The sequence below is a fragment of the Mastigoproctus giganteus genome, chromosome 5, assembly GCF_048544385.1.
Source record: "Mastigoproctus giganteus isolate SK-2022 chromosome 5, ASM4854438v1, whole genome shotgun sequence".
NCBI lineage: Eukaryota > Metazoa > Arthropoda > Arachnida > Uropygi > Thelyphonidae > Mastigoproctus > Mastigoproctus giganteus.
Window position 1 is genome coordinate 96,516,214 of NC_143579.1, and position 13,901 is coordinate 96,530,114.

Sequence of the window (13,901 nt, forward strand, 5' to 3'; positions counted from 1 at the left end):
CTTTTGTGGATTTATTGGAGGATTGCTTTCTATAGCAACATGTTTGAGGGGCAACCAGAGGGAGTAATATTCTTGATCTGATTATCAGCAGTGTTTACTCATGCATTAAGAATCTGCAGATAAAGGAAACACTAGGTGGAAGTGATCACAGTGTACTGATGTGGGATTTACTTGTAACTATAATCAGGTGTAAAAGGGTTTCTGCTTTTGTAAAGGTGACTACAGTGGTCTCAGACAGTGTTTAAATTCTATATAGTGGTACCAACTGATGATGTTACCAATGGCAAATTCTAAATGGGAAGCATTCAAGGAATTAATCTTGGCAGATACTAAACTTTTCATACCACTAAGAAATACTGATCAAGGTTTAGGCCTAAATGGATGTCATATGAACTAACAAGACTTGTGGCAGAGAAGGAAAATGCATGGGAATGCACAAAAATTATCAAATAACACAGAAGCCAACGGGAGATATAAGCTAGTCTGTAATCAAGTCACAAAGGAGGTTAGGCAAGCAAAGGCAGATTAAGAGAAATCCTTGACAAAGAATGCAAAGAAAAACAATAAAGGCTTCTGTTTATATATAAATGCTAGAAGGAAGGGGACGAATTGGAGTGGTCCATTTGATATCAATGGTTCTACTGCGAATGAATCTGCTCAGGTAGCTAACAATTTGAATGAGTATTTTGTATCTACATTCACACACGCGGAATTCTGTAGGTAAGTGGAGGCCAGAAGTTTATCAAACTCTAACAGGGAGCCAAATGATTTTGTAATAACTCAGAGAAAAGTGGAGGAAAAATTGTTGAAGTTAAGCATAAAAACGGCACCTGAAGTGGATGGGATCTATCCAGTTATATTAAATGGGGCGGTAAAGGAAGTAAGCAAACCTTTGACCATAATTATGAGAGCATCCTTAGATTCTGGGGCGGTTCCAATGGAATAGAGATGTGCAAATGTATCCGAATTCACAAAGGGGAATCAAAAGGTGAAACAGACAATTACAGACATGTTAGTTTAACTTCTGTTCTGGGAGAAAATAGAGATGTGCAAATGTATCCCCAATTCACAAAGGGGAATCAAAAGGTGAAATGAGCAATTACAGACATGTTAGTTTAACTTCTGTTCTGGGGAAAATATTTGAGTCATTAGTTAAAGAAGCATTGCAGGATCATCTAGAGAAGACTGCAGTAATAGTTCAGACACAGCATGGGTTTGTTAAGGGGAAGTCTTGTCTGACTAATTTGATTGGATATGTTGTGGGCACAAAGGAACTGAATGCAAAAAATAAATTTGATATGATATACTTGGATTTCAGAAAGGCTTTTCATACTGCTGCACATGGATGACTGCTGTATAAATTTGAGCAGTGTGGCATTGGAGGAAAATTGCTACTATGGATAAAGGGATGGTTGAGTGGGAGAAGACTGAGAGTGGTAATCAATGTACACTGCTCTTCGTGAACTAATGTTATTAATGGAGTTTCCCAGGGTTCTGTGTTGGGCCGATTGTTGGTTTTCATATTTATTAATGATACTGATGAAGGTATATCAGACTTAATGTCCAAGTTTACAGATGATATGAAGGTTGGCATATGACAGTATGCTACTGCAATGGGAACTAGAAAAGTTTGGCAGATGGGCTGAGAGGAGGCAAGTGAAGTTTAACATTGACAAATGCAAAGTACTACATATGGGTAGCAGTAACTCCAGAGTAACATACCAACTGTGTGGCACTACACTCAGGGTAGCGGAGAATGAAAAAGACCTGTGGGTAATTGTGCAGTCAGATATGAAGTTTTCTAAGCAGTGAAGACAGGCTGCTAGAGCAGGTTATGGGGTCTTTTCAATGATATACAGGAATTTTGCTAGTAGGGATATGGATATGATTATCTCTTTGTATAAGGCATTGGTCAGGCTACACCTTGAGTATTGCATACAGGTCTGGAGCCCTCATTTTAGGAAGGATGTAGAGCTGCTGGAATGAGTACAGAAAAGGGCAATGAGATTGGTGAGGGGAACGAAGGGTTGCTCTTAACAGGAAAGGTTTAAGTCTGCAAATTGCATTGTCCGGAGACTAGGCACTTCTGGGGTGATCTGTTTGAGGTGTATAAGGTCTTGAATGGTTTGAGAAGGTTCAATGCTGATGGGATTCTTCCTCTTGCTCAGCTTACACATTTGATAAGGCATACATTCAAATTGAGGAAAGATGTAGAATAGAATTGTGGAAATTTGCCTTTAGCCATCAGGTGGCTGATTGTTAGAACAAATTTCCATCTGTCACTGTGGAATTTGTTAGTTTAAATTAATTCAAAGAAGAACTGGACAAACTGGACGAGGCAATGTTAGGTGGGTCGGAAAACTGCTAGATTGGGGGGATACAAGGACTAATAGATTAACAGTAGCCACTGGCAGAGGTGAAAGTGATTCTTGCACTGCTTCTATTGGAATGAGCCGCAGCCTGGAAAATAAGATGCAGGATATTTCAGAGACTGCTGGGAATCATTGGGGTACAAGTAAACACATGGGTTGTGTTAGGGTAGCTAAGAAAAAGAACAGGTGCATGTATACTTGTGTGTACACCAATGCTAGGAGTTTAGTAAATAAATTTGATGAATTTGAGGTATTGCTCAAAACATCAAAGGCAGATATTGTGGGGATTTCAGAGACGTGGTGTCACACAGATATAAGAAATGCAGAACTGGAATTTGGGGAGTACAATGTCTACAGAAAGGATAGACAGGATAGGAAGGGAGGAGGGGTTATGCTATTAGTTAAAAAACACATAAAATCCAAGGAAGTGAAGCCAGTCGACATCGCTGGACAGTGCAGTGTCGAGTCAGTTTGGTGTGACATAAGCATTGGGAGATCAAAATTGAGAGTAGGAGTGTGCTATAGGCCTAATGACTCTGATGAGTATAATAAGAAACTGTTCGGAGAAATAGAGTGGGCCAGTAAATCAGAGAGTCTTATAATGGGGGATTTTAATTTCCCAGATATTGACTGGAATTTGGGGGCTGGTCACTCACACAGTAGCAAGGCTTTTGTGGATTTATTGGATGATTGTTTTCTACATCAGCATGTTCGGGAGGCAACTAGAGGGAGTAATACTCTTGATTTGATTATCAGTAGTGATTCTTCATGCATTAAGAATCTGCAGATAAATGAACCACTTGGTGGCAGTGATCACAGTGTGCTGAAGTGGGAGTTACTCAAAGAGGTAACTACCATTAGGGGTAAAGGGAAGGGGTATTGCTTTCGTAAAGGCGACTACAATGGACTGAGACAGTATTTAAATTCTATACAGTGGGATCAACTGATGATATTGCCAACAGCAAATTCAAAATGGGAAGCATTCAAAGAACTTATCGTGGAAGCTACTAGGCTTTACATACCAACTAAGAAATATTGTTCAAGGTTTAGGCCTAAATGGTTGTCAGATGAACTAATGAGGCATATGGCAGAGAAGAAAAATGCATGGGATACATACAAATTAACACGTGACACGGACGCCTATGATAGATACAAGTTGATCTGTAACCAAGTTACAAAGGAGGTTAGGCAGGCGAAGGCAGATTACGAGAGATCCTTGGCAAGGGATGCGAAGAAAAACAGCAAAGAGTTCTTTACTTATGTAAACTCTAGAAGGAAGGGGATGAATCAGATTGGTCCACTTGAGATCGATGGGTCAACTGTTGATGACCCTGCTCGGGTAGCTAACAAACTAAATGAATATTTTGCATCGACATTCACACATGAGGAGTTATTCAGCGAGGGGAATGCCAGAGGTGTATTCAACTCTAGCAGTAAGCTAGAGAATCTTGTAATAACTGAGAGCAAAGTGGAGGAGAAATTGTTGAAGATAAACACAAGAAAGGCACCTGGGGTGGATGGGATCTATCCAGTTATATTAAAGGAGGCAGCAAAGGAGGTAAGCAAACCCTTAGCCATAATTATGAGAGCTTCCTTGGACTCAGGGGAGGTACCCATTGACTGGAGATGTGCAAATGTGACCCCAATTCACAAAGGGGGATCAAAGGCTGACACAAGTAATTATAGACCTGTGAGTTTAACTTCTGTTCCCGGAAAATTAATGGAGGCACTGGTGAAAGAAGCACTGCAGGATCATCTAGACAAGACTTCAGTTATAGCTAGGACACAGCATGGTTTTGTTAAGGGGAAGTCTTGCCTGACCAATTTGATTGGATACTATGATGCAGTCACAAAAGAACTGGATGCAGGGAATAACTTTGATATTATATACTTGGATCTTAGAAAGGCTTTTGATACTGTTGCACATGGAAGACTGCTGCACAAATTGGAGCAGTGTGGCATTGGAGGCAAGTTGCTGCTATGGATAAAGGGGTGGTTGAGGGGGAGAAGACAGAGAGTGGTAATCAATGGACACTGCTCATCGTGGACTAATGTTATTAGTGGAGTCCCTCAGGGTTCAGTATTGGGGCCTTTATTGTTTTCTGTATTTATAAATGATATTGATGATGGTATATCAGGCTTAATGTCCAAGTTTGCAGACGATACGAAGGTTGGCAGGGTTGTCAAGGACACTACTGACACTATGCTGCTGCAACAGGATTTGGAAAGGTTGAGCAGATGGGCTTCGAGGTGGCAAATGAAGTTTAACATTGACAAATGTAAAGTACTACATATGGGAAACAGCAACCCCAGAGCAACGTATCAACTCTGTGGTACTACACTGACAGTGGTAGAGAATGAAAGGGACCTGGGGGTGGTGGTGCAGGCAGATATGAAGTTCTCTGAGCAGTGCAGACGAGCTGCAAGAGTAGCTCATGGTGTATTGTCAATGATATATAGGAATTTTTCTAGCAGGGATAAGGAGGTGATTATTCCCTTGTATAAGGCAATGGTCAGGCCACACCTAGAGTACTGTATACAGGCCTGGAGGCCTCATTTCAGGAAGGATGTAGAGCTGCTGGAACGAGTACAGAGAAGGGCAACTAGATTGGTGAATGGGACAAAGGGGTTCTCTTACGAAGAAAGGCTTAAGTTTTGCAAATTACAGTGTCTGGAAACTAGGCACCAGCGGGGTGATCTGATAGAGGTGTACAAAGCCTTGAATGGTTTGAGCATGCTCAATGCTGATGGGATTCTTCCTCTAGCTCAGAAAAATCACCTGAGAGGGCATAAATTCAAATTGAGGAAAGACAGATGTAGGATAGATGTGCGGAAATTTGCCTTTAGCCAGCGGGTGGTTGGTGGGTGGAACAGACTTCCATCCCTTGTCGTGGAAGTTGATAGCCTAAATAAGTTTAAGGCTCAGCTGGACAGGTATTTCGAACGAACAGAGGGGTGAAGTGGAAGTGGTTATTTTTATTTATTTATGTTACTTTTTTTTTTTTTTTTTTTTTTGGCTGATGCTGCATAAGCTTGCTTTCTTGCATCAAATGCCTCTACTAATGCTAATGCTAATGCTAACTTTTGGCATGAATGGATGGCGAAATGGGAATTTTTTTTTTTTTTTTTTTTTTTTTGGTTGATGCTGTATAAGCTTGCTTTCTTGCATCATATACTTCTACTAATGCTAATGCTAACTTCTGATATTAACTAAAAAAAAAAAAAAAAAAAGTTTTTTTGAAATAATATGGCACTTACAAAAACTTGTGATTTCCTGGATAACCACCAATGTATATATAATCTGTAGTACTTAGTTCAACTGCATTACCTGGAGATTTACCATTATCTACTTCTTCATCATCCACCTGAATTTAGAGAACATATTTAATTCAAACAACAAAAAAAACAGAAAAAAAAAAAAGAAATAATCAGGATAATTTGTAAGATTAATACAAGTTACAATTATAGGAACACTTATTTCTAAACAAAATGTTTAGTCATGATAATCAATTCTTTAATGACCTTACTCAGCCAAAATAAAGTTACTTTCAGAAGATGGCTGAAGTGATTTAAAATGAATGAATATACTTCTTTAGACCATACACTGTACAATGTAGAAAAACGAAAAAAAAAAAGTAAATTGATTATTTTTCAACTAGAAAAAAAAAAAAAACAATGTCATATTTTTATATGATAATCTGATGGGTGTGCAGGAGAATATTTGAATATTATCCTGCAAATTAAATTAAATATTATCCTGCAAATTAAACAAATTAAATCTATTGAAATAAGCAATTGAAAAAACTGAGATATATTGATAGGCTAAAAGTTAACTGCAGAATTAAAACATGGTATAATTTGAAAACAACTGCATGTATTGCATGTTAATGAGTTTATTTTGAAGTTTGAACACAATAACAATTATTGCATAAATTTTTACAATGCATATTATGGAAATAGGAGTTTCTCAAATTGTGGTATTATGCCCCTCTAGGCATAAATTAGAAAAGATGATTCACACCTCAGCTCATAAACATGTGAAATCTCCATCCTGTACACTACTTTGATATCTGGCCATTTAGATGCCAGTTATTGGATTTTTACCATATATCTATTACTGCCTGATGAAACAACTGTTTTCATTATTTCATAATTGTTTTACATTGTTAGCTATGATTAGGCAGTACATTAACTTATTAAACCTGAATTACTGATGCTCATGTGTATTACAAGTACCTTGCTCATGTGTATTACAAGTACCCTCTTTTATCACAGTAGATGTGTTCCAGAAAATCATTCTGCTAAATGAACATGTGCAAAATGAAAATTACTTTACACTAAGAATACATATTACTATTATTATTATTATTAGCCTTATGGTGCAAAAAAGCCTGAGGCTTATCCTGAGGCTTATTCTGCAGCAGGCAAAAAAAAAAAAAAAAAAAAATTCTGAATTACCCTGAGAGAGAGAAGTAGAAGGGAATCACCAAGAAAGAGAAGAATGATGATATCCAGCTTAGGACCTTGGGTGTGCCAAGCCCATACTCACCACATGGTAATAAAACAGTGTGCTCCTGATTTAAAGTTAACCATGTATAATGTCTTAAAAATTGTGACTCATTGAAACATTTCAATTGTGACATTTGAACAATCTCATTGTGACAACTGAAACATTTTTAATCCCTAGTTCAGCTACTCTTGCATTATTTTGTGATAACTATATGTCTATACAACCTAAGAAATCAGAAAATTTAAATAAAACTAAAAATATAAAAAAACAAATTAAACTGCAAAAAATTAATGAACAAGGGAAAATATAATCAACACTCACCAAACAAGAAGAAATTACTGGATGAATTTATTAAGAATTTGTGTTAGTGGTGTGGTCTCATCACTTCTGGATGATGTGTACATTACATCATTGTGTTTTACAGGAGGCAAGCTTTTTTTTTTTTTAATGAAAACCCCAAATACAAAAGGTATTAGAACCTACAATGGCAGACAAAAAATGTCTTCCCAAAGGTAAAATGCGTAATTAATGGAAATTTGAGAAATCATGCAAATGGCAATCGTGACAACCAAACATATATTTTATTGCATTTACATGTACAAACTGATATGACAAGTTAACGTAATAATATTATGTACAATAAATCAGCAAAATAAGTCCTCAATATTTTGTTGTTCCTCCTCAAGCTGCAATTACACCTTGCAATGATCTGGCACAGAGTAAATCAACTTCTGGATATACGTTTGCCGAATTTCGTGGCCTCACCCTTACAGTGCTCTACTGCACATGAATCTTACCTGCTGGCTTCTTCCGAGCAATTTTAGGTGACATTATGTACCAGCAATTTTCAATAGGGTTCAAATCTGGACTGTTCCAGGCCAGTCTGACACTGTAATGCCAGCATTTCTGAGATATGACTGCACGTTAAGGAAGAAAAACAAGGGAAAACATTGGTTTAAGTATGTTTTAAGCCTTGTGAGACAAGAAGACAAACTTCTATTAAATCTAAATAGCATAAAACTTACCAATTTTGCTTTGTGGCAAGGTGCTGAAGTCCTGCTGAAAAATGCAGTTTTGGACTTCTGTGTGGTGATACCTAATAACAGGTTTCAGGCACTCCTCAAAGAGAGCAGTGTAAGTTTCTGCATTCACCATTCCGTTAATAAACTTAATTCGCCCCACCCCTTTACTTGTTATGCATCCCCAGACCAGCTGAACAGCGGAGAACTTTACAGTTGGTGTTATGCAGTCAGGATGGTATGCCTCCAATTTTCATCTTCTGATATATCGCTTCCCATCCGAGCCATGCAGCTTGAATTTCGATTGGTCATAAAAGATGAGTGTCCCATTTCTCTTTTGTCCATGAAACATGCATTTTAACCCAAGCAAGTCACTTTTTCCCCATTTGTTGGGTCAACAAAGGCTTCTTCTTGGGCCGATAAGCATGCAGACCACAATCCGAAAGCCATCTTTGGATAGTTCTTACAACAACAGAGGCCATCTCAAAGTCCAGTTTTTACTGATGCTATCGAGCAGTGTTAGGTGGGGTGGAAAACTGCTAGCTTGGGAGGATACAAAGACTAATAGATTAACAGTAGCCACTGGCAGAGGTGAAAGTGATTCTTGCACTGCTTCTATTGGAATGAGCAGAAGCCTGAAAAACAAGATGCAGGATATTTCAGAGACTGCTGGGAGTCATTGTGGTACAAGTAAACACATGGGTTGTGTTAGGGTAGCTAAGAATAGAAACAGGTTCATGTATACTTGTGTGTACACCAATGCTAAGAGTTTGGTAAATAAATTTGATGAATTTGAGGTATTGCTCAAAGCATCAAAGGCAGATATTGTTGAGATATCAGAGACATGGTGTCACACAGATATAAGGAATGCAGAACTGGAATTTGGGGAGTACAACGTCTACAGAAAGAATAGACAGGATAGGAAAGGAGGAGGGGTTATGCTATTAGTTAAGAAACCCATAAAATCCAAGGAAGTGAAGCCAGTTAAAAAACTAATAATCACTGACATCGCTGGGCAGTGCAGTGTCGAGTCAGTTTGGTGTGACATAAACATTGGGAGATCAAAATTGAGAGTAGGAGTGTGCTATAGGCCTAAAGACTCTGATGAGTATAATAAGAAACTGTACAGGGAAATAGAGTGGGCCAGTAAATCAGAGTCTTATAATGGGGGATTTTAATTTCCCATATATTGACTGGAATTTGTGGGTTGGTCACTCACACACTAGCAAGGCTTTTGTGGATTTATTGGATGATTGTTTTCTACATCAGCATGTTTGGGAGGCAACTAGAGGGAGTAATACTCTTGATTTGATTATCAGTAGTGATTCTTCATGCATTAAGAATCTGCAGATAAAGAAACCACTAGGTGGCAGTGATCACAGTGTGCTGAAGTGGGATTTACTCAAAGAGGTAACTACCACCAGGAGTAAAGGGAAGGGTTACTGCTTTCGTGAAGGCGACTACGATGGTCTGAGACAGTATTTAAATTCTATACAGTGGGACCAACTGAAGATGTTACTAACAACAAATTCAAAATGGGAAGCATTCAAAGAACTTATCTTGGAAGCTACTAGGCTTTACATACCAACTAAGCAATATTGTTCAAGGTTTAGGCCTAAATGGATGTCCGATGAACTAATGAGACATATGACAGGGAAGAAAAATGCATGGGATACATATAAATTAACACGTGACACAGAAGCCTATGATAGATACAAGTTAATCTGTAACCAAGTTACAAAGGAGGTTAGGTAGGCAAAGGCAGATTACGAGAAATCTTTGGCAAGGGATGCAAAGAAAAACAGCAAAGAGTTCTTTACTTATGTAAACTCTAGAAGGAAGGGGATGAATCAGATTGGTCCACTGGATATTGATGGTTCAACAGTTGAGTATCCTGCTCAGGTGGCTAACAAACTAAATGAGTATTTTGCATCTACATTCACACATGAGGGGTTATTCAGGAAGGGGAATGCCAAAGGTGAAGTAAACTCTGGCAGTGAGCTAGATGATTTTGTAATAACTGAGAGGAAAGTGGAGGAGAAATTGTTGAGGATAAACATAAAAGAGGCACCTGGGGTGGATGGGATCTATCCAGTTATATTAAAGGAGACAGCAAAGGAAGTAAGCAAACCCTTAGCCATAATTATGAGAGTTTCTTTGGACTCAGGGGAGGTACCCATAGACTGGAGATGTGCAAATGTTACCCCAATTCACAAAGGAAGATCAAAGGCTGACACAAGTAATTATAGACCTGTGAGTTTAACTTCTGTTCCAGGAAAATTAATGGAGGCACTGGTTAAAGAAGCACTGCAGGATCATCTAGACAAGATTTCAGTTATAGCTCGGACACAGCATGGTTTTGTTAAGGGAAAGTCTTGCCTGACCAATTTGATTGGATATTATCATGCAGTCACAAAAGAACTGGATGCAGGGAATAACTTTGATATTATATACTTGGATCTTAGAAAGGCTTTTGATACTGTTGCACATGGAAGACTGCTGCACAAATTGGAGCAGTGTGGCATTGGAGGCAAATTGCTGCTATGGATAAAGGGGTGGTTGAGGGGGAGAAGACAGAGAGTGGTAATCAATGGACACTCCTCATCGTGGACTAATGTTATTAATGGAGTGCCTCAGGGTTCAGTGTTGGGTCCATTATTGTTTTCTGTATTCATAAATAATACTGATGATGGTATATCAAGCTTAATGTCCAAGTTTGCAGAAGATACGAAGGTTGGCAGGGTTGTCAAGGACACTACTGACACTATGCTACTGCAACAGGATCTGGAAAGGTTGAGCAGATGGGCTGAGAGGTGGCAAATGAAGTTTAACATTGACAAATGTAAAGTGCTACATATGGGAAACAGCAACCCCAGAGCAACGTATCAACTCTGTGGTACTACACTGACAGTGGTAGAGAATGAAAAGGACCTGGAGGTAATTGTGTAGGCAGATATGAAGTTTTCTGAGCAGTGCAGACGGGCTGCACGAGTAGCTCATAGTGTCTTGTCAATGATATACAGGAAGTTTTCTAGCAGGGATAAGGAGGTGATTATTCCTTTGTATAAGGCAATGGTCAGGCCACACCTTGAGTACTGTATACAGGTCTGGAGGCCTCATTTCAAGAAGGATGCAGAGCTGCTGGAACGAGTTCATAGGTGGGCAACAAGATTAGTGAAAGGAACAAAGGGGTACTCTTACGAAGAAAGGCTTAAGTTTTGCAAATTACAGTGTCTGGAGACTAGGCACCAGCGAGGTAATCTGATAGAGGTGTATAAAGCCTTGAATGGTTTGAGCATGCTCAATGCTGATGGGATTCTTCCTCTTGCTCAGCATAATCACCTGAGAGGGCATAAATTCAAATTGAGGAAAGACAGATGTACGATAGACGTGCGGAAATTTGCCTTTAGCCAGCGGGTAGTTGGTTGGTGGAACAGACTTCCATCCTTTGTCGTGGAAGTTGATAGCTTAAATAAATTTAAGGCTCATCTGGACAGGTATTTTGAACGAGCGGAGGGGTGAAGTGGAAGTGGATTTTTTTTTTTTTTTTGGCTGATGCGGCAGAAGCTTGCTTTCTTGCATCATATGCCTCTACTAATGCTAATGCTAGATCTGGAGCACTAGCATGGCGATTACGAAGGTATAGCCATTTCAAATATCGATCTTGGGAAGGCATAGTCACTCTCTTAAGGCCTGATCCAGGTCTTCTCTTCACATCATCAGTTTCACGCTTTAATTTCAGCACCTGGGATACTTTTGCCTTTATGGCAGCCTATTTTATCAGTGCTAGCATGCGTAGAAAGCCCTTCCTCAGTCAGAGAAAGAGCTACTTTTTTTTTTCTTGGTGTCAACTGAACATATGGAGCCAAGCTTTCACCTCTGCAAAACAGGATACTAATATGCGTGTATACCCTGCCAATTCCGTATTTATAGAAACAGCTGATGCAATACTTTGCAATTACTGTCTGATGCAATAGAAGCATTATCTGATGCAATACCTTTCCTTTGCGACAAACGATATGACTGTAATCAAACAATATTTTATACATTCCACTACAAATGCTACTTTTTTTAAGGTGGTGCAGTTTTTTTTGTCTGCCACTGTATACATACATAGTACCATGGATTGAAGGTTGAGAAGACAGAAGATATTTGTCATACTTAAAAATCTGTTGGTCGTAATTTTTAGGAAATGCAAATAAAGGAAAGTTGTTTCAGAAACAGAAGTTGAGACGATAAACGAGGAAGAAGAAAAGTTGATTCTACGAGTTTGAAGTTGAACAGTAAAAGGATGCTGACTGATTGTAGTACATGTTTAGAATGGTTTGAGGGGAGAAAGGGGGTTGATTTATGGATTGGTTTGGAAGGCCAGAAAACATAAAAACACATGGAAACAGTACCCATGGAAGTATCTACAGAAAAGGTATGCAGCTGAAACAGAAAGTCTATGAGACAGAGAGTGAAGAGACTTTGAAAGAAATGGGTCTTTTTTTAATTAACCTGACTGCCCTCTTTTGAATAGAGTCTAGAAGCCTGAAAGAGGTTTGGATGTATCACCCCCCAAATGTGGGAATAATATTCCATGGAAGAAGATTTGAGATTTGTACAGAGTGAGAAATTGTTTCGAAGTAAAGAAACATCGAGAGCAAAAGAGAAAACCCAGGTTCTGAGATGCTGAGAAAGCAATAATCATGATGTGCTTATGCCAAGAGAGATTATAAGTCAGGGTAACCCCTAACATAGATATGTGATCTTGTATAGGCATTTCAGGGTATCTGTTGGCAGGTAATTCTCCAATATCATCCCATTGGAGAATTACCTGAGAACAGCATTTAAGGAATCGATTAGGGACATTTGAGAAGATGAAGCTGTTTGTGCAGGGCAAAGTTACATTAACTGGTAGGCGGAATGCAATGCTCTATCATCAGCAAACCTATGGATAAGATTTGAAAGAAGGTCATTAATAGTGAAAGAAGGTCATTAATATGCAAGAGGAAAAGAGTGTGGCAAAGAACCGCACCTTGAGGAATAAAACCATTAGTGGAAAAGTTAAAAAAACAGTGAGCAATCAGAGACAACACTGGATACCTAATTGCAAAAAACAGTTAGCAATCCATGATATGGAAGCGTATTTACAAGACCTTTAAACCAAACTAATCAAAAACCTTAGGAATGTCAAGAGCAACTGCTTGAGTTTCAACTAACTTTTCCATTGAATTTGTCCATAGATGGATAACATAATCTAAGGTATCACCAGTGGATCAACACTGAATTTCTTATCCTTTTCAGGAACTGGCTGGTTATTAGAAAATTTCCAAGGAAAAACACCAGTGGAATAAGAAAATAAGTGGAATAAAAAACACTAGCATTAGTTGAAGCACATGATGTAAGAAAGCAAGCTTATACAGCATCAACCAAAAAAAAAAAAATTACCTTTCCATTTTGCCCATCCGGTCACTCCAAATGTTTGTCTAATCCAGCCTTAAATTTATTTAAGGCTATCAACTTCCACAACAACAGATGGAAGTCTGTTCCAGGAATCAACTACCTGCTAGCTAAAGGCAAATTTCCACACATCTATTCGCAAATTTCCACTCAACTGTCTTTCCTCAATTTGAATCTATGCCCCCCCTCAGGTTCTTAGTCTAAGCAAGCGGAAGTATCCCATCAGCACTGAGCCTGCTCAAACCATTTAAGGCCTTATATACCAATCAGATCACCTTGCAGGAGCCTAGTCTCCAGATGCTGCAACTTGCAGAATTTAAGCCTTTCTTTGCAAGCGCACCTCTTTGTTCCTCTCACCAATCTTGTTGCCCTTCTCTGTACTTGTTCTAGCAACTCTAGTCACCTCCTTATCCCTGCTAGAAAAATTCCTGTATAACATTGACAAGACACCATGAGCTACTCTTGCAGCCCATCTGCACTGCTCAGAGAACTTCATATCTGCCTGCACAATTACCCCCCAGGTCCTATTCATTCTCTACCACTGTCAGTGTAGTA

At 38.9% G+C, this 13,901-nt stretch overlaps 1 protein-coding gene across 1 annotated transcript in view; it reads right to left on the reverse strand.

Moving 5' to 3' along the window:
- LanA (laminin subunit alpha) overlaps positions 1 to 13,901 on the reverse strand; it is a 1,178,005-nt gene that overhangs the window by 120,343 nt on the left and 1,043,761 nt on the right. The window contains exon 54 of the mRNA XM_090374120.1: positions 5,631 to 5,737. Coding sequence (XP_090230246.1) covers positions 5,631 to 5,737 — 107 coding nt within the window. The remainder of the gene's footprint in view (positions 1 to 5,630; positions 5,738 to 13,901) is intronic.